Source organism: Pollicipes pollicipes, unplaced genomic scaffold, assembly GCF_011947565.3.
Source record: "Pollicipes pollicipes isolate AB1234 unplaced genomic scaffold, Ppol_2.1 Scaffold_4002;HRSCAF=4701_pilon_pilon_pilon, whole genome shotgun sequence".
Taxonomy (NCBI): Eukaryota; Metazoa; Arthropoda; class Thecostraca; order Pollicipedomorpha; family Pollicipedidae; genus Pollicipes; species Pollicipes pollicipes.
The window spans coordinates 25051311-25071975 of NW_023596420.1; the positions used below are offsets into that span (position 1 = coordinate 25051311).

The window sequence follows — 20665 nt, forward strand, 5'->3', positions numbered from 1 at the left end:
GCCGGCAGCCGCTCCGGCGCGCCGTGCCACCGCGTGCCGTCCGCACAAAGCAGATGGGCTGCGCCGGCATCGACGCGCCGCCCTGTGTCGATGCCGTTGCCATGGGGACCACGCGGCGTCGGGGCGCTGCGCCCGTTCTGGGAGGTGTGAGAGAGCGCGCGCGCGTGAGAGATCAGGCCGTCACCAGCCGCCAGCCTCGTGCGGAGCAGGCGCCGCCGCCGGAGGCGCGCTGACTGCCGGCCGTCTGACACCGCCGCAAGCTGGTGAGGTCGGATCTGGCGGCGCCGGCCCCAGGCAGCACCATTGCCGACCGGCCGCGTTGTGCTCCCCGCGCCCGTCTGCCGCTGGCCCGAGGCCTGACCATGTAGAGGAGGGCGGCGTGGTTATGCCGGCGGCTGCTCCGGTGCCGCCGTGACGTGGCTGTGCCGGCGGCTGCTCCGGTGCCGCCGTGACGTGGCTGTGCCAGTAGCTGCTCCGGTGCCGCCGTGACGTGGCTGTGCCGGCGGCTGCTCTGGTGCCGCCGTGACGTGGCTGTGCCGGCGGCTGCTCCGGTGCCGCCGTGACGTGGTTATGCCGGCGGCTGCTCTGGTGCCGCCGTGACGTGGTTATGCCGGCGGCTGCTCTGGTGCCGCCGTGACGTGGCTGTGCCAGTGGCTGCTCTGGTGCCGCCGTGACGTGGCTGTGCCGGCGGCTGCTCCGGTGCCGCCGTGACGTGGCTGTGCCGGCGGCTGCTCTGGTGCCGCCGTGACGTGGCTGTGCCGGCGGCTGCTCCGGTGCCGCCGTGACGTGGCTGTGCCAGTAGCTGCTCTGGTACCACCGTGACGTGGCTGTGCCGGCGGCTGCTCTGGTGCCGCCGTGACGTGGCTGTGCCAGTAGCTGCTCTGGTACCACCGTGACGTGGCTGTGCCGGCGGCTGCTCTGGTGCCGCCGTGACGTGGTTATGCCGGCGGCTGCTCCGGTGCCGCCGTGACGTGGCTGTGCCGGCGGCTGCTCTGGTACCACCGTGACGTGGCTGTGCCAGTAGCTGCTCCGGTGCCGCCGTGACGTGGCTGTGCCAGTAGCTGCTCCGGTGCCGCCGTGACGCACGCTCGGTCCGGCAGGAGGCGCCCGATGGTGTCGCTGGAGGCGCCGGCGCCGGCCGCCGCTGACGGCGCCCAGCCGCCGCCGCCGGTGCCCGGCCGGCGGCCGCTGGCGCTGCAGCCGGCCGCCTGCACTGGCAACGCGCTCGGCTTCACACCCACCCAGCGGGTCCTGCTGCAGACCGGTCAGTGGCGGCCGGCGGGGCCGCGCTCGCGGCGGGACACGTCCGGCCTGCCCCGCTCGACACCTGCGGTTTACGCGCTCCTCGCTGTATGCGAACCCATTTTTGATGATAGTTGGGGCTTTAGGGCGCGCCGACTTCTAGGTCATTTTGCGCTCAGTGAAAGCATGTGCACATGTGTGTGTGGTGGCAAGGTGTTTGCGAGACAGCTTAACTCGCACCCGATATTCCCATTGGCTGCGCACACGTGATGAATAATGACCCGCCTAATGTCATATCCAGGGGGTTTGAAACTCGGTTGTGATTTGATTCATTGGTCGACGATTTTGTATTTTTTTTTCCGTTTGGAACTTCGTTAACCCATTGCAAAGGGGAAGAGGACTCGCTCACAGCCGCTCGCTCAGAGGACGCTTCAGAAGAGCGAATTATGCTCCGCGTGAGCATAGTGACTGACTGGCGTTGTCCCCGGTTCTAAAGTCAACGCTGAAATGCTAGGCCCCCGCAGCTACGTCAGCAATTTTAGCCAGCTCATGGAATTGTAAATGTCTATGTCACATCTATTTCCATTGTAGCCGGAATGTTTTAGATGTAGGCCATGCCAGGTCATTGGCTCAGACGGCTGTACTTTGCTGCGTGTCGGAACAAAGTGTAGCTTGGTGAACATCTGCTAAAAGTGATGCGCTCCAGCGTGGTTATTCCCCACTCTTGTGAGTTTCTCATCTCGTTAGCGCGCTTTCCTGACATGCAACTAGTATCTTGAGACTCAGTAGAAGAAATCACACCGCCTACGTCCAGTGACCCACTACGTCCCCCTGTCACGTACCTCCACGTGACAGGGGGACAGGGGGGTGACAGACCAGTGCCGCGACGCTACACGTACGCGTAAAAAGGCCCTGCGGGTTTTTGATCGGCACAGCGCTACGGGCGACTCAGTCGCATTTCCACCAGCTCGGGCGGCAGCCCGACGTACTACTTCGGAGGCAAAGCCCACGTCGTGGCGCTCATATGTGGACCGGCGGGTAAAGCGTATAGCAGGCCAACACTCCTCAGTGCCGCGCCCCGTGCTTCGTATAGATGGCCAGGACATACTGCACCCATCTGATGTGGCGAATGAAGTCGCTCGCGCGTTTGCGGAGCGTTGTGGGCGAACAAATACCGTCCCCGAGTCTATGCACCGCCGTGCTCGTTGCAAAGCAGCCGAGGTAAACTTTCATGCAGCGGAGGAACTCCTATGTAACAAAACTTTCACAGTGTGACAACCTCATAACAATGCGACCTAAGAACATAGCATATAACCATAACAACATAACATTGTAAACAATAAATAAAATGAATATAGCCAACATTTCACTCAACTTTGTCCGCAATTGAAAGAGTGCTTCACATTTGCATGGGGTTTCGAACTGAAATAGCCGTCTTGAACATCACTCGGTGCAGTTCACATCCCTGCCGTTCTTAAGACCTAAACCCCTCTATTTTCTAAGGCGCACGCCCGCGGACCTCTTTCGAGGAGACTAGTAGACTAGTAGACTAGTAGCCTCTGTCGAGGAGACTATTTCAAAGTCAGCTAACCATTCATGACGCTACAGTAAGTCATTCAAATCCTGGCGTTCCAATAACCACGCGGCGCTCAAAACCAAGACAAGTATGATTGTTTAGTTGCTTGTATCTGGCGTTCGTGAGCACAATTTCCAGCTATAACGGCCGTCAGTTGGCTCTCAGTGTTGCGTAAGATGCGGTGATGTACTCAGACAATGACGTATTGAGGAGCAGTACTCAAGCAATGACGTATTGAGGAGCAGTACTCAAGCAATGACGTATTGAGGAGCAGTACTCAAGCAATGACGTATTGAGGAGCAGTACTCAAACAATGACGTATGAGGAGCAGTACTCAAGCAGTGACGTATTGAGGAGCAGTACTCAAACAATGACGTATTGAGGAGCAGTGCTCAAGCAATGACGCATTGAGGAGCATATTTACTAAACAGAGAAGTTGTGTTGTCTAAAGCAGTATTTTCCACGTAAAGTATGTCAATAGTCCTAAGTTACCTAATCCTATCATATCTGATGCTTGCTTAAATGTCTTCCAATGTGGACCATTCCCTTCAACTTTCTGCGCAGCGTGACGAAAGGCCCAGCCCTCATTTATAATGATATGCTCCGGTGACTCCTACAAACAGCAGCACAAGGGATATTGGCGGCATGCAACCAGTTGTGGAAGAAGAGAAAGTTTCCGACCACTTGGCGGAAGTTGTGCATAGTTCTGCTGCAAGGGCTAGTAAGAACGTGACAAATTCTTCTGACTACCGCTCAGTGGCACTTACCTCGTACATGTACAAAGTTGTGAACGAATGGCTAAGACACGATTGTCTCGGTTTTCAAAAAAAAGCATTTTTACAAACGCTATTGTGGTTTTAGACAAACCGTAGCATTATTGGTCATATTTTGCCTTTTGGCACTAAGACACCGAACTTGTTGAAATACGTGTCACGGACATAATACGGAGCAGATCGGAAACTGCTTTTATTGTTGTATCGTCCACTGCTTATATCTAAACTTGACTACGGTGTGTTATATATATGACCGTGCGTCCACCTCCTTCGAACGTCGTTTAGACACCATATATCACGCATCACTGCGCATAGCAACCAGTGCGTTCGAAACGGCTCCAGTTGCAAGCCTTCTGGCAGAGGGAAACGAACAGCCGCTCTCATTTCAGCGTGAAATGATGCTTGGGATGTGGTATGCTCGTAAATTGGCGTAGTTCCTTAAACATCCCACCTGCCCGACAGCCTTTTCGTGGAAGAACGTCTGTATCACTTTGAACAGCGTGACCGGTCCTGACGCGCTGTGATATAATAGGAGACAACTCGCGCTGCCTTGAATCTAGCAGCTCTCTTTGTTTCTTAAAAAGGTAAACTTGGACACTATTGACACGGCTCATTAGTTAGGTAAAAGCGTCGTTTTCAGCGCCAAATGACCACTGCAGTCAGCGCGCCGAAAAAAGCTGATAAACAACACGTGTGACGAAGCGTTTTAGAGACAAACGGAGAAAGCTCGTTATAATTTAGAGACGAACGGAGAAAGCTCGTTATAATTTAGAGACGAACGGAAAAAGCTCGTTATAATTTAGAGACGAACGGAGAAAACTCGTTATAATTAAGAGACGAACGGAGAAAGCTGGTTAGAATTTTTTGCTTTAGCTCCGGTAGTTGTTCCGAGAGAACGGTCTAAGACGGAGAGGCGTGTTCAGGTGTAGTCGCCTGATGTGAACTCCATGTTAAGTATGTGCTCCAATTGTTGGTCTTTCATGGGCACGGGTTGAAAAAACGAAGGCTTGTCACGCGCGAGGTACTTTGGTTGGGGCGCTGGGGCTTATTACCTCATGTGAAGAACACGTAACGACTTTTGCAGACGGAGCCAAACCGGATCGGGCGCTGGCTCTGCGTTCGTTTGTGGCCATGCCTCTCTTTCATTCTCGCTGCCAGAACACGCCTCTGTGTATACCGCAGAACTTGCTGCCGTCATTAAAGCACTTTGCTGCACTGAAATTACTGGCGATAAACGTCACTGGGTCGTATCTGACTCCGTCAACAGCCTCCCGGCTCTCAAGATATTTTACATTCAGTGTCCTTTTTCAGGACATTCTTACTCGCTTAACATGTTTGAACGGCGTGAGGACAATGGTAGTGCTATGCTTGATCCCAAGCCACGTAGGGATTGCGGGCAACGGGCTTGCCGACACCGCCACAAAGCGGGCCACCCTTGGGCCTTGCACACGTTGTTCTCCGCTCCCAGCTAGGAGCTTCTTCCCAGCCATCACAGATTGGCGACATGTTGGGAAACGGCTCTTTATTTTTTTAATCAGGCCAGGTGTTTCTATTTCTAAGACTCGTAAAGTTTTCAGGGGTATTTACTACTTAATAGTTGAGACATAGCACAGCCCAGAACAGCCGTCATGGGCGCAATATGACCTTTGATGTCGACGCGTCCTAAAATCTCAAATCATGTTTTGATCCACGGGTCGCATGAGAGTTCAAGATGTCGGATGTTTAAACATTTCATGTCAAAGGATGTCATCATGTCAGTGACTTCATGGGCTAGTTTAAGACCATAGACTGTTTGTGGAAAAGTTAGAAGCAGCCTGATTTGGGGACAAGTCGTATATAAACTACAAATTTAGGGATGAATACCCCGCACCCTGCTTTTTATCGATGCCATCTGTGTCATAGCTCCGGGACAATCTTGTCATCCCGCTCCTCGCCGTCCATTGCGCTCTGTCTTTTGGTCTGGTTAGATTGGAGATGCGCTGACCTGGAAGTGTTAGCTGTGCTGTGGGATCTAGGAGATTTTACCATGCGGAGGCCCTGCGTCGGTGTGCGTGTGCGTCTGCGTGTGCGTGCCAGGACGGCCGTGAGACCGACTCATGCCTGGAGGCCGGAGCATGCTTCTGATCAGACAAGGCGCTGCGAGAACACATCATGAAGCGTTGAATGAGTAATAGAGGTAGTTCGTTCTCTCTCCTAGTCGGCTCTGAGTTGGCACTAGTCATTCAAGTCCCGTCATTGTAAAGATGCATAGTCTCCTCTGGTTCAGAAAACAAGCGTACGGTTCCGCAACGCGCTCTTACCATTGGCACCGGCTTTTGACAGGCCAGGTGAATGGACAACCAGTTATGATGCTGACACCGGAGGTGGCGCGTAGCCTGGGCATAGTTCTGCCATCTCGTGGAGCCATGCCAACTCGAGATTACGCGGCCGGCGTCAGGAGTCCGGAAATCAAGTCTGAAGTGGACTCGGAAGTGAGTGCTGATGTCTGGCCGTATCGCCGGAAGCCCCGTCTGATCTTTTGACCCCCACGACAAGATTCTGCTCGTATCCTGGCGTGCGTTGACATGAACACGGTGGCGTTACGATTTATGCCGCCTTGAAAGCGATGTTTTCCCCGCGTATCCTTATGGTGGCTCTGAGCCTATGTCGTCTCCCTTTACTTATACCATGACTGAAAGCTGCCTGTGCACCGTGCAACTATATACTTCGGCCAATGTTTCACATCAGCGAGGCTGTAATGGCCGAGAACGACCAGTCAACACAGTCGCTGCTTCGTTGTTCACAGATGATAGACCCCGACCAGTTTCTGGAAACGGAATTGGCTTCTGGGAAGCCGGAGTCGGTGGTGGACGAGGACCTGACATCACTGTCATGGTTGCATAACAAAAACCTGCTAAAGGGTGAGCGTCATTAACTGAAGTACTGTAGGCTGAGCGCCCGTGTCTGGCAAGCTATGTGTGCGTTTCAAGTTCAGCCGGGTCCGTCCAGCTTCTAACGGCGATGAAGGCCGACGATGTTGACCCCAGGCAAATGGCACGTGTTATTTGAACTCGTTCAAGTGTAACTTCTGTTCTTGATTCACATGGTGTATTTCTTGTTGCCATGTGTCGTTCGCTCTGTACGCTGCAATGTTGATGCAGTATTGTCGTTGGCATGAGTCTCTCGAGAGCCTGGTGGAATTTCCGTGAACAATAGGCATTGATGCGGTGCGGGTCCAGTGCCCAGACGCGTGAGTCGTGGTAACATGTGCAATTGTGACAGCATTTGTCTTCTTTTTTTTGCTTGTTAGGGTTAAATATCTGCCTTATCAATTAACGATTTAATCCTTGTTTGATGGGACGAGATGATACCTGTTCAGTCACGGAGTTGTCTGTTGTCGCGTGTCGGCTGGCTCCCGGTCAGTGTGAGCTCCGTCCGATGATGCCTGGTGTGGCGGCCGGCAGACATTCAGCTGCGGCCGGCGCCGGCGGCCGTCTCGCCGCCTGGCGAGCTGTCGCCCGGCCCGGGGCCCGGCCACGGCTCCCCTACCTCCGACTACCTGGAGGAGGCGTCCGAGCCGGCCGACGAGTCGCCGCTGCGGCCGGCGCCCGACGCCAGCCGCTTCAACTGCCGCCGCCAGCCGCATCCGCTCGCCTACGACCCCAAGGTGGGTGCGCCGTGCGCCGCCCGGCCACCGAGGCGGGCTGTCGTGACACGCTGGTACTCGTGTCGTTGTGGCGCTGCTAGTGTACTGGCTGGTCAATTAGACTGGTGCGGTTGACTGATGCGAACGGAAAGTGTTAAGCCCTGTGGTTCTTGTTTATGGTGATGAATTTACAAGTGCCTCGACATGGTGGAGAGATCTGGCTGCTGACAGGATTGTCTGGCCAGACGAAATCTATATTGCTCACCTGTATGACGGTTGAGGCCACAGGCTTGCTGAATATTGCTTGAACTATGGGACAGTGTTCTCCTGGTGTGGGCCGGCACACCCCGACGCCTCACCGTTTTTGGAAGCTAATGTGATTACGAACATTCATGACATCCTTATGTAGCTTCCAGCAAGAAGAACCGCAATCGTCTGACACTTTGATTTGCTGTTCGTAGGCATTTGCGAGCAAGCTGTTGGCCAGGCGGGGCTTTTTCCAACATTGTAGTATCACTAAGATTTAGTCCCTTATTTTGTGAACCCTCGCCCTGATTGAGGGGGGAGGAGTCGAAGCGCCCCTCCCTTAAGTTTTTTCTGAGAATGTCTATCCGTCATGTCGTGCAATCGCGCCCAAATTTTTAATAGCCCATCGTGCATCAATCGCGCCTATTTTTGGCACCAAACATCTGTCCTTAGCATCTCCGGCTTCGGAATCCCGGCGGCTTAGGTGAACAGTACACGGCGTTCTACGGCCAGTGCGGGTAGCGGGCGGTAGTCGACGATTCCGCAGACCGCGCGCGCGACGAACCGACACTGTTGCACTAACATAGCCATGCGTGATCAAAATATATCAAAAACACCTACAAATACCATTGCAGTCAGGATTGGCCGAGGAATATGCCTGTTTAGTTTTCGTGTCGCGACGAGTGTGGCCTCACGCAGGTAGGCATGTTACGCTGAGAAGTTTGATTTTCAGGAAAATTTTACCTTTGACCTGGCATAATTAGAGGAATTATTACGCTAGAAACGTAAAGCTTATTACCAAACGTGAGATCCCGCTGAGATCAATTCATTAGTGTTTGCCGTTAGGCTCAGCTTTGTTAGTTAAGAAACGGCATCGGGGTGTCGCATTGACCCTCCCCCAATCAGTCCCCGTTATGAAAAGCGGCGAATCAGGGTGAAGGTTAGCATGAAACAAGGAAGGTTTTCAAAATGCGAGAAAGTCATGTCATGTCATGTCATGTATTTATCACGAATCGTTTCATATGCTTGGATTGATATTTGAATCAAGTCAATGGGTTACAAGTCACACGATAAAACGAAGTCGAATAATTTGGTTGGAAATCAGGCCCAGATCTCGACGATCCGTCTTCGCAGCGCTAAATAATATAACAATCCAGGATATATGATAACACAATAATGTAGCATAACCGCAGCACAGAATCCACTACAGATTCTGCAGACTTCATCTGTGGAGGACTACAGTCCGTCTTGTAGCTCTTTTTACTCCGCTTTGCGGGCCCGCGGGCTGATATGTGGCGCCTCTAATCTACAACGCTTGACGGCTGCAGAATCTGCAGTGAATGCTGCAGCTATTCTCTGTAATGCGCTAATGGGCCTTGATACATACCGTCGTGTGGCCGGTTGAATACCATTCGCTGGGGTTGGTGGGGTTCAGTTTGAGCCCCGCCCAACAAACAGGGTCAGAATCCAGATTAGTGCCCAAATTGTCTCCAGACCTCCTCACGCAACGGCCGTGAACCTACATACCTGATCGAAACAAAATGTCAGTGGTTTTCATTTAAGATCATTGACCTTGTTTGACCCTCATGAGGGTTTAGTGAACAAAAACTACGGGATTGCTCCTATTTTGTCCTTGAAATAAGTATCAGGGGCCACGCTAGAGGGCATGTTCCTAAAAACAACATGTTGACCTGCTATATTTTAGGTCACTAACCAACTCCCTGACCTTAAAAAAGTCCATGGCATATATCTGTTGCGGTCCCTATTACGAATAGATTCGAAATGAACACCGCCAACTGACTCATGAAGCCAGCTCTTTGAGTGAGAAGCTGGTTGAATTTGTTGTAATTCTGAATTCAACTGGTTTATTGCCTAAGAAACTATCTCAGAGATGTATGGATTCGTCTCACCTTCTGTTGTCACATCAGATTAAACGATTCCCCAGCAAATAGCCTTCACCTATAGCCACGACCTGGCTTGGACCTGCCATAGGTTTAGCAATTTTGCGGGATGCATTTTATTTTTTGTACCAAGAGACTCACTATTCAGCTGCCTGCAGTTATGCAATGTTTGGCCTAGCTTCACCGCGCCGTTCGAAAATCATTCTGGGAAAGCCTTCGGGGGGGCAGGGGCAAATTCACCCCTACCCTGGCGCATGTTAATACCCGCCCTTCATATCTGCACGTTTTGTAACATTTTTCTCATCAAGGTGTCGAGCACGTACGATCGGTAGTCTTTTCATCGCATCAGTGGTATCCATGGGTCCTGGATGCTGAAGGCTTCCGGCTGCATTGGCGTACCGACCTTCCCACACTGTGCAATGCGTCGTACCCTTTGCTTTAGCAGGGAATTCATCATGCTCTGTGTTCAACCCACTGACCTATAAAAGTCACGCCGACATCTCTGCAAACCACGCTCATCACGACACAGCCCTCCTACCGGCAATGCTGGGTCGCCTCAGTCCCGTGACGTCCGGTTCACAATCGTCGGTCTTCTCCGCCGGCGGCCCGTGCGGGGCTGACGAGTGCCGCAGTACGGCGCGGTGGGGCTTCGTCCCGCGCTGGTGGGCATTGTCAGAAGCCCCACCGCGCCCCCACCCCACCCCACGCAGCGCGTCCGGCCGAGGGCATGGGTCCAGCGTCCGATCGGTCCGAGTCGTACGGCCAGGGGTCCAGCGTCTCGTGGCCGCGGCAGCCAGCCCGCGTGTGCACCGACGTCGATGTGCAGTTCTCGGCCGCCGCTAGTGCCGCTCCTCAGCGTCATCTTTCTTGCTTGGTCATTTGACGTACGAGTATCATTGTAATGAGGAAGCTCTTCGAAACTGCAACATTGTGAGAGGCCTAGAATGGAGTGTTATTTACAGGCGTCGTGTTAGTGAGACAGTTCACTGTGATCGCCGGACGCATGTCATTTGTCGTCCATGAAAGTGATCCGGGGTGCAAACAGACAGTTTGTGCAGGATAGCATGGCCTGGCATGTGCGGACTAGAGAGACCAGAGAAGAGCGCGCACATGGTGCAATGTCCGTGCGGAGGTGACGGCAGATATGGCATGTGTACTGCTGCGAGGCCCCTGTGCCTAAAAGTGGAGCTAAACTTGTGTGACCCCAACGGTCTGATGTCGATGACTGCAAGGACAGAGTAGGTGGGACGTGGTGACCGAATGGGGGACCGGAGTGGCCACCTTGATAATAGCGCGGCCAGCGCCTTGACGTGAATTCAAAGCTGTAATATATATACATATATATATATATATATATATATATATATATATATATATATACATAATATGTAAGTGTGCCTTGTGTTCGTGATGCGTTCGTTCGACAGCATAAATTAGGAGTTTGCTTCGGAAAGCATTCGACCTGCAATTTTCGAGGAGGCACTGGCTTAACGACATTATTGAGCCATCAGTGGTTATGTTGAGAACATTAGGCGATTCATAGCTGTGTTCATCGTCAGATTTCGTTGTGAAAGTCAACTGACACTGAGCCGATTTTTCTGTCGCTCTGGAACACACCACACGAAATGTGTCGATTCCATTCGTGGACGCCCTTCTTGCGATGAAGTCAGGTGGCAGATAAATCGTCGAACTTACATTTGAATCCGTGGCCGCCGCTATCATATTACGTTATGATTCGGCACACCTACATGACTACAAAGCAAATAGGCCTTGCGTGTATCGCAAAGGCGGAGAGTGGCGCGTGCATATTCTGCGGAGCGGTTACCCGTAACACCGAGTGAGCTCCTCCGCTTGTGCGGCGCGCTCTCGATTAAAAAAGCGGGTATGCGCACAGGTCTCGGGGGCACGTCCTTCCTTACGAAACGTGTAACGTGCATTAAGAGACGCGCGACTAAGTGCTGACAGCTCAGAACTCCAGGCAGACAAGTAACAATGAAAATACCTCGAACGCCAGATGCTGTTAAGCCCCTAGCCCCTCTCCGACGCTTTGGGAGTGGCGCCCAAAGCGGCTCTCGTGCCGTGTGGCGATGGTGGCCTGGTTAGCCGATCGCTCTGCAATACTCCGCGCTGCTGGTCGATGAGTGGCGGCATCCCCCAGTTGGCGGCGGCCCACCGGCCTCCTCGCGCCACAGGCTGGCCGACTTAATGACCGAACATCTTTGGCGATTCTGTCTGCTGGGGCCATTTCCTACGCAGGCGGTTGCCATGGTGACTAATTTGACGTGATTGGCTGCGGTCGGTGCATTGTCGATGGGGGATCGTTTCCGCCGGGATGGTCGTGCAAGACACTCAATCAGAGGCACGGATCGGCCTGATTGGCTGTCCCGCGCCAAGGGAGCAAAAAGGCTGAGCATGCGCCCGGCTGCCGTGAGTGGCGAGCCACTGGTGCTTCCGCTTCAAGACTTACAGTTATGTGCCCCGTGTGGCCGGCTTTTCACCCGTCTAAACACTGCACCGTGAAAGTTCCATGAAACCTGGAGATGCGGTCAACAACGAAAAACGTGGCATGCAGATACGCCATAATTTTGCTCATGTGTTCAGGACCGTGCAGTGTTGGGGAGGCAGGACAACACAATGTTCTCGGCAATATGAGATCGCGCATATACCGTCCACCACAAATTTCGATGTACGATGCCATTGTTTTGGGACTGGCTTCCTCATTTCGAAGCGAAATATCATGCACATCCCTCGGAATTCCTTCGTGTAAAAGCGTTTAACTGCATGCCACCCGTAACGACGAGGCATCGTCAGATGAGACTGGCACTCTTGTGATTGCGCTCGCGGCTCAGCCAGCCGGGCCCGGTGCCGCCGTCTGGGCGAATGGTGCGGCGGCGGGGACGGCGGGGACGGCCGGCGCCCGCCGGGCCGCGCCGACGCCGGAACCGGAATCGGCCAGGCGCCGCGGCCTGCCCGCCGGCCGGCAGCACGCCGGCTGCCCCTGTGAGTGGCGCCTGAACGCCTCGGCCTGCAGGTGGTCGTCCTCTAAATGACCCCGCCTTAGTGACGCAACTATCAGTCACCAACGTCAGACTGTCCCCCAGGTCTGCCCCCCCCCCCCTTTGATTGCCCGTCCTCCGAGCCAGCCGCCGTTGCAGTCGTCTGTCCTCCGAGCGGCCACCACCGTCACCGTCTGTCCTCCGAGCCGGCCGTCGCCGCCACTGTCCGTCCTCCGAGCTGTTTATGCTGCTGATGTGGACCCGCAGGGACGTGCGCCGCGTCGCCGCCGCTGGCGGGCTGTGCTGTTGAGCCTGGCCCGTCTGCTGGCGGGTCGCGCTGTTGAGCCTGGCCCGTCTGCTGGCGGGTCGCGCCGTTGAGCCTGGCCCGTCTGCTGGCGGGTCGCGCTGTTGAGCCTGGCCCGGCACCGGGCGGAGTGACGGCGCCCGGCCGGCCGCCGCCTCCACTGCCGCCGACCCCAGACTCCAGCGCAGGCCTGGACACGCTGTCAGCCCCCCTCTCCCGCTTGTTGCAGGTGCACGTGCACTTCAAGCCGCCGTTTTCGTTCTCGTGCCTGATCTTCATGGCGATCGAAGACTCGCCGCGCAAGGCGCTGCCCGTCAAGGAGATCTACGGCTGGATCATGGAGCACTTCCCGTTCTACCGGGCGGCGCCCGTCGGCTGGAAGAACTCGGTTCGACACAACCTGTCGCTCAACAAGTGCTTCAAGAAGGTGGACAAGGTGCCGGTGAGGCGTAGGCGCTGTGTCAGACGCAGGGAGGCTGTTGGCCAGCCGCAGGCGCTGTGTCTGGCTGTGTCGAGCGCAAGGTGGCTGGTAGCCGGCCACAGGGGCTGTGTTGGGCGCAGGGTGGCTGTTGGCCGGCCGCAGGCGCCGTGTCCGACGCAGGGTGGCTGTTGGCCGGCCGCAGGCTCTGTGTCAGGTGGAGGGTAGCTGTTGGCTGGGAGCGGGCCGTTCGAGCTCCGTTGTTACCCATGTTGCACGCTGATGACCAGCTCCTGCTGATGGGTAACTTGCTCGAGGCGACGGATCGCGCTTCTGTTCGTATCGCTTGGGAGTCGCTTCTGCAGACGGGGACAGTTGCGGCGGTGGTTGCGTTATGGTGTTTCTACGCGCATTCAATCATCGGGGTGCGCATAACTACCTTCCTTGAAGTTAACATAGACAAAGCCACGCTTATTCCTTCGGATGGACGCGATCCATGGCTTTCCGTACGTTTGATTTGATTCACCTAAAGAGACATAGTTTACCGTAGTTGTGCGTCCAGAATGGACATGGTCCATGGTGTCGTAACATGCTCTGGAATGCATTTGGCTGATTTAATCAGTGTGGTTGTTGATAGTAGAAGTGTCTTCGATGGCTGGACACCGTACGGAAGAGCCCTCCGGGGTTTCAGGACTCATTTAGGTCAAAAAGGTGTACGATACACGATAACTTGATTGCAGACTTGCGTGAATCTCAGGATAGGTGTGACTCTCAATGCCGCTCGGTCTTCAGCTCTAATGACTTCGCGCTTGCGACGTGCGGACAGGCGTGTAATGGCACCAAGTCAAGTACGCCGGCCGTTATCCCCCTGCGGTATCCCGGCGCGGGTCTCGTCATCACTGAGTGCCGTGTTAGAGCGGCGCATGGTTCTGGCGAGTTGACGGAAGTCTCTCGAAGCCGCGCAGGCCTGCTCTGCCGGGGCTGCCGATGTTGAAGGGACGGCCTGTCAGCTAACCCAGGGCCGCCTCCTCCGCCGCCAGTGCATGGGCAAGGGCTCGCTCTGGACCGTCGAGCCCATGTACCGGCTGAACCTGATCCAGACGCTGAAACGCTCGCCCTGCGTGCACCCCTGGAAGGTGGAGAGCGACTCGGCAGGCAAGCCGTGGGCGGCGGCGGCCGCCGCGCTCGGCCCGGACGACTGGCCGGCGTCGCCGCGGCGCGTGCGTGTGCCGCGCGCCCGCTACTGCCCGCCGCCGCGCGCCGACCGAGGTCAGCCCCAGCGTGCCCGCTCCCTCGTCACGCACTCGATCATGTGTTTGCTGAGCGCACACATATGCGGCTAGGGCGCTCTTCATGCTTTTGAGATGTTGTAGATGCATTGCATGCCTTCGGTCTGGCAGGCGCAGTACAATTTTTAAAGTATTAATCTTGTTCTGTGCCAGGCAGATTCATCTTCCAGTTGAGGTTGAAGTCTAAATTAAGCAAGATGCCATCGTGCTCAGATGTGCCGAGAAGTCCTCATCTTTGGTGATGGTGCCACTGGGGATTGTGGAGGATCTACGCTAAGCAGGGGGGGGGGGGGGGGGAAGGACAGCAAACAAAAAGGGAAAGTAAGTGGGTTACAAAGAGGAGGTGCGAATGATGTACATCAACCATGTCTTAACGGCATACCAATGGTCTATCCGACAGGCGTCTGTCCTGTGACGGGGCGCTCTTAACGGCATACCAATGTTCTATCCGACAGGCGGCGAGGAGCGTCTGCCCTGCGACGGGACGCGTAGCAACGAGAACTTGCCCAACCCGGAGCTGTTCCCGTTCTTGGCGCGCCGCCTGTTGTCGGGTGCAGACGGCAGTACTGCACGCGACGTCCACCAGAGCGGCGTTGACGCCATTTCGCTGGCCGATGACCGCCTCCTCACACCAAAGCTCGGTATGTGGTGACGACGTCAGCCAATCACTTCCGCGGGCGTGAGTGAAAATGTACATTTTATGCTGGCGCGCGGTAGCGCATGGAATTGGCTGTTTTTAAATATTTCTGACGTACTACAGCTGTTAATTTGGGAAGGTGACTAAACGGCAAGGGCGTGTATCAAAGTATTATATGAATATGCATGCATATGTGCATATATGAACATGCACCTTACGTGCATTGCGTTTTTCAGCAAAAACGTACAAGCGGATCAGAGAAGGAGACTTCGAATATTTGGCTACGGGGAAGATGAGGAAGATCGAGAGCAAACGTTTGGTGAGTCAGAAGTGGCATGGGCGATTTGAAGTGAGGCGATCAGTATTGCGATACACCAGTTTCAGTCACATGATGCCTTGTGTAAGTGTGTTAAGCATCGTTTTATATTTCTTACGTCATGTTCTTCATTGCGCGTAGTTAAGTTGTTTAGTCTTTCAGAAACAGCATTTGGTGCCGGTATTGTGTGTGAACGATTTTACCGTATCATGCCCTTTCGTTAGTTGTACTTTTTCGTCACTGTATAACTGTGGTAACGAGCGTCATGCGTTTCTCTGCAACTGTATCAGTCTCGAGACATTGTCATAGTATGTACTTGCCCACAGCTCCTGAAAATAAGCACTGTCTTGGTTTTTGTCCAATTGCTTTCAAGTGTCAGTCCGGCCCGTGCTGTTGGTGTCGCCCTGACTTTTCCGCTCGCTTGTAGTCTTCCTGAAACAGGCCAGTGTCCGTTGTTCAGTGACGGCACACTGGGGAGGACAGTGCAGTGTTCTTCCGGGATCGCTGCTGATCGCTGCTACCCCGATAGTGTTCTCGGCGGTCCGCTGCTGGCCACTGCGCCCCCGGCAGTGTTCTTCGGGGACCGATGCTGACCACTGCTCCCCGACAGTGTTCTCCGGGGCCGGCTGCTGACCGCTGCTCCCCCGATAATGTTCTTCTGGATCTGCAGCTGATTGCTGATCCCGGCAGTGTTCTCCCGGGTCCGCTGCCGACCCCTGCTCCCCCGATAGTGTTTTCCGGGGTCCGCTGCTGGCCTCTGCTCCCCCCTCTAGTGTTCTCTAGGGTCCGTTGCTGGCCTCTGCTCCCCGTCTAGTGTTCTCCAGGGTCCGCTGCTGACTGCTGTTCTCCCGATAGTGTTCTCCGGGGTCCGCTGCTGACCACTCCTCCCTGGCAGTGTTCTCCGTGGTCTGCTGTTGGTCGCTGATCTCCGGCAGTGTTCTCCGGGGTCCGCTGCTGGCCGCTGCTCCCCCTATAATGTTCTCTGGGGTCCGCTGCTGACCGCGGGGTCCGTTGCTGGCCGCTGCTGGTCGCTGCTTCCCCCCTCTAGTGTTCTCCGGGGTCCGCTGCTGACTGCTGTTGTCCTGTTAGTGTTCTCCGGGGTCCGCTGCTGACGTCGCCGGCCGGCCGGCCTGCATCCGGCGTGTGATGATGATCTCCCGCTCGGCGGCCGAGGATCACACGTACGCCGTGCACGAGCGAGAGCGCTCCGGCCCGTCGGCCGCCGACAGCGAGGACGAGGCCTTCTCCGACGACTCGAACCTCTCGCACGAGCCCAGGTCAGAGCAGGTCAAGTCAGATAGCGTGAGGGCTGTCCGTTCGCCGTTTCGCGGGCGACTCACGTCTGTACACTGCTGTCGTCCAAAGGCAAAACCCCGAATGTTCATTCCCGGCCATTTTGCGTTGTTTTATGTCATCTAATTCCTCTCGTCATGCTGAATGCGGATATCTAAACCAAAGTTGAAATATTCACAAACGTTTAGCGGAAAGAAAGGGTTAAAGGCTTGCGACAATTTAAATTGATTGTTTGAATAACCGAATTCATCATGAGTAGACGAATCAGGTGACATAAAGAAATCCAAGACGACCAACATTAACATATGGGGTTTTACCTTTGGCGGCAAACTGTACCGGATCAGAGACCGAGAGAGAGTCGTACGCTAGCAAAACGAAAATGATTGTCCGGCCAGCGGGATCACTTGTTCAACGGCCGTTCTCTGGAGTGTAGCCACACTTGGCACGCTGCGCATGGGGCAGAAGCCGACTTTGTGTCGGCTGTGGGTGTCGTACACGCCACGGCTGCCTGGTGTGGAGCCTGGTTGAGCCCAGTGGTGATCGGTGCGGAGATGGTCGGCAGAAGGGCCGCTACGATCCAGCCGCTGTCACGCTGTGTGTCCCGCTGTGGAGTGGACCAGCTGCGACGGTCGCCTGGCTGACCTGCGCCGCTGTCGGCAGCGGGCGGCGCGGCGACCTGACTCCCGAGGAGGTGGAGCGACGCTTCATCGAGGAGGGCGCCGACCTCCTGCTGAACCTGGCCGGCGTGCCGCGCTCGCGGTCGCCGGCTGAGCGGCGCCGCCGCGGCCGGTAGGCCCGCCGCCGCCGCCGCCGTCGCCGTGCGTCGGCCTGTAGTCCTCCTGTTGTGTGGTGGTGTGCGCGTGCGTGTGGTAGGGCATCGGTGCGCCAGAGCCGGGCGATAGCCGGCAGCCCATCATGTGCCAAAGCGGACCGGGCGGAGCCGGCGCCTGCCGGCCCGGCGGCTGCTCGCGTTAGAGCTCGCCGCCGCCGTTATACACTGGCTGCGCGGCGCGGCGATGTCAATCATGCATAGTTCTCAGGCGGACGACGGACGCATATTTCTGACCGTTTGTCTTGCATACCATAAGGAGTCGAGAAACAACGTCGAGTTTACCGTGTTTGTTACGTCGACTTGACGCTTTTACCCTCCGATATTCGGTGTGTTCGTACATGGTGTGGTTAGGCCTATTCCCCTTGGGCGTTTGGTGTCCCGCGCTCCACCGCTCTCTTCGCTTCCCCCGGGGCCGCAAAACGAAGGTGCCGTTTGGCGTCGGCGCGTTTTCACGTTAGCGTTTTCATTGGTCTGGTGGCGCTGCGGCATCGGCATTGTCTGTTGGAGTCGCGTTGGTATTGTCTGTTGGAGTCAGCGTGTACAAAGCGGCGCTCCGAGCCGGAGCGAGCGTTGCCCCGGCTGGGGACGGCATACAGGCCGGCTGGGTCTGGCCCCTGTCGAAGCAGTAGCGAGCGTACAAAGCCAGTCCACCTTCGTGGAGCTGTTGAACGGCGCTGGGCAGACTCGGCCGGGCGACTGTGAATCAAATACAGGCGTAGTCTGGTGGTAACGCCGTGTGTTCCTGACGACAGGGAACGCTGTTGGCCTGGCCACGGGCGAGAACACATTGTCGGTGTCTGCGCCTTACACCGGGTCCAGTCTTCCAACACCGGGCTCAGCCCGTCGGTATCCGAGCCAACACCGGGCTCAGTCCGTCGGTATCTGAACCCAACACCGGGCTCAGCCTGTTGGTATCCGAGCCCAACACCGAAACTATTACGTTGAAAGTCGAAACACAAAGTCGAGCGAAACGCGAAGCGTACCTAGGATAGCAAACTTCGGGATCCCTCCGCGCCCAAACTCGGCGAATTCTCGCTGTGGCTACCAGATGGACGGTTCATCCACTCGTCCTACACAGACAGGACAGTGAACCGGAACAGGCGGCACATTATTTCTAGATAGTTGCCATCAATGAGGCTTCTTCGTTGGAAAGACAGCTGCAAGTTGTCTGACACGGCCGCGAATCTCAGGGCAGTCTAGTTGGGTCTTTGAATGGTGCCTGCAGGGAACCAACCTAGACGGGTAGCGATACCGCGACGAAGCCCGTGCCAAGCAACCACAAAACCGCTTGCGGCAAAGCAAAGCACCTGGACACGACAGGCGCGCTCTGGAGGGCAGTGACTCGAGCTCCGAGCTCAGTGTGCATGCCCATATGGCGTTTGTAATGCGCGGCTGGCGGGTAGCGTGTGAACCGAAAACAATAGAATTCAAAAACCGACGAGTGTATTGTACTCGCAGTTGGCCATGTACCAGGGCTATCGAATGCACACAGTCGCAATCTGTCAGTTGAATAATAAGCGTATTTCCCGAGCCGCCATCACCGGCTTTCATTCTACATGCACACTGGGCTAAGGAGTGATTTGATCAAACAAGGTCGTCTGCCGCTGCGATATTGCCGGTTGATACCGCCCTACGATGATATCGTTAGTAGAAGGTTGCATCTTTCATCATTTGGCTAGGTGCCCAGGTGAGATCATTTGTCTAGGTGAAATGTGCTCATTCTATTACCACCCTTTAAATAACCCTGAGCCCCTGAAATATGATGCATCGAACATTTGCTGCTGCTTGAGCTTGGTTCGAGCGCTCGTTTCCCCCCTGAAGGACCGAGCGAGGTGAAGAGCTGGTCGAAGCTAGAGCCCGGTGCATACTTTCCTGACTGCACGAAACTCAGAAATGATCTTGGACATAAAGGGTTATTAAATGGCTGGAGGTCATGCATGCCGTCGGGAAGCGTGAAGCGTGCCACGTGCTGCAGCCCTGGTGAGCGGTAAGATCAGCCGCGGTTGTCTCGGGATGTTCTCGTTCGCATGTATTATGGCAATGTTAAAGTTTCTGCTGATGAGCAAGGCACGGCGAAACAGCTCGACTGTCAATAATCACACATATCCCAATACCATTGGAATAACAACGCAAATGGCCTTTCAAAATCAGAACAGCTCTCGATTGCACAGCAGTAGGCCACCCCTTGACGCCGGCGGCTGTGTCATGCCATTAGCCACTCGCCTCTCGAATGAAAACCAGGAATGTGGCCAGTCACGCCAGCGACACATGATGCCAGCTGAGCCCCGCGCGCCCTGCCCCGATGTCGGCTCGGTGGATGCCCGGGCGCCTCAGCCGAGCGCAGCGCGGTCGGGCTAGCGCGGCGGCACGGCACCGGCCGAGCGGGCGCGCTGGTTCTGGCGCAGCCGGCGCAGCGCCGCGGCCCGCCGCCTGTTGATCTCAGCCTGGCGCAGACGCACCGGGTCGGCAGGCGCACTAACCGTCGGTGGCGCACCGTTTGCCCTCGCTGGCCTGGGCGCCGCCGGCAGCTTCTGGTGTGTCACGGCGCCGCCGCTCCGGCCCGGCGCCGCTGCACCCGACCGGGCGCCACCGGCCGTGCCGACCGCCGTCGCAGAGACGCCGGTCGTCCGACTCTGCGTGCCGGCAGCCCGGCCGGGCGGCGCCGGCCTGGAGCCGCTGGCCGCGCGGCAGTCTGGCACGGACGCGGGCCGGGGCAGACCGCGGCCCACCGCCGCCGGCCGCGGCACGGCTGGCTCGACGTGAGCGCAGGAGTCGCTACTGACGCCGCTGGAGGACTCGGCCGGTGGTTCGGCACCGCCCAGCGCCTCGTCCGGGATCTGGCTGAAGATCTCGTCCTCCTCGTCCGGCATCGCGTCCATGACGAACGCGTTAAATGAGTGCGAGCGGCGCGGACTGGACGACTGCTCGGCCATCTGGGAGCAGCGCAGCAGCGACCGCTCCAGCTCCGGGTCCGACTCCATGTCGGCCGGCGCCGGAGCCGCTGGCGGCGGCGGCTCAGCAGCGGGCGGGCGCCGACACAGGCTCTCGGCCGTCTCCAGCAGCGCTAACAGCTGCATGTGCTGCTGGCGGGTGGGGCGCTGCGCGCGACGGCGGCCGGCCGGCACCAGCGGCGCCGGCGAGGCGGCCAGCGGCGCCGGCAGCGGCGGCACCCGGTCGCCCGGTCGGTGCACGGCCCGCTTCAGCGCCTCGGCCCGGC

At 56.3% G+C, this 20665-nt stretch overlaps 1 protein-coding gene across 1 annotated transcript; it reads left to right on the plus strand.

The window, feature by feature from the left end:
* Positions 1-1152: 1152 nt before the first annotated feature.
* LOC119094281 (uncharacterized) lies at positions 1153-18858 on the plus strand. Its single transcript, XM_037217354.1, has 11 exons — positions 1153-1264; positions 5914-6062; positions 6377-6491; positions 7035-7237; positions 12893-13105; positions 14122-14350; positions 14826-15011; positions 15244-15326; positions 16413-16600; positions 17277-17387; positions 18852-18858. Exons 2-11 carry the CDS (start codon positions 5937-5939, stop codon positions 18856-18858), a joined length of 1461 nt encoding a protein of 486 aa, XP_037073249.1. The 5' UTR covers positions 1153-1264; positions 5914-5936.
* The last annotated feature ends 1807 nt before the right edge of the window (positions 18859-20665 follow it).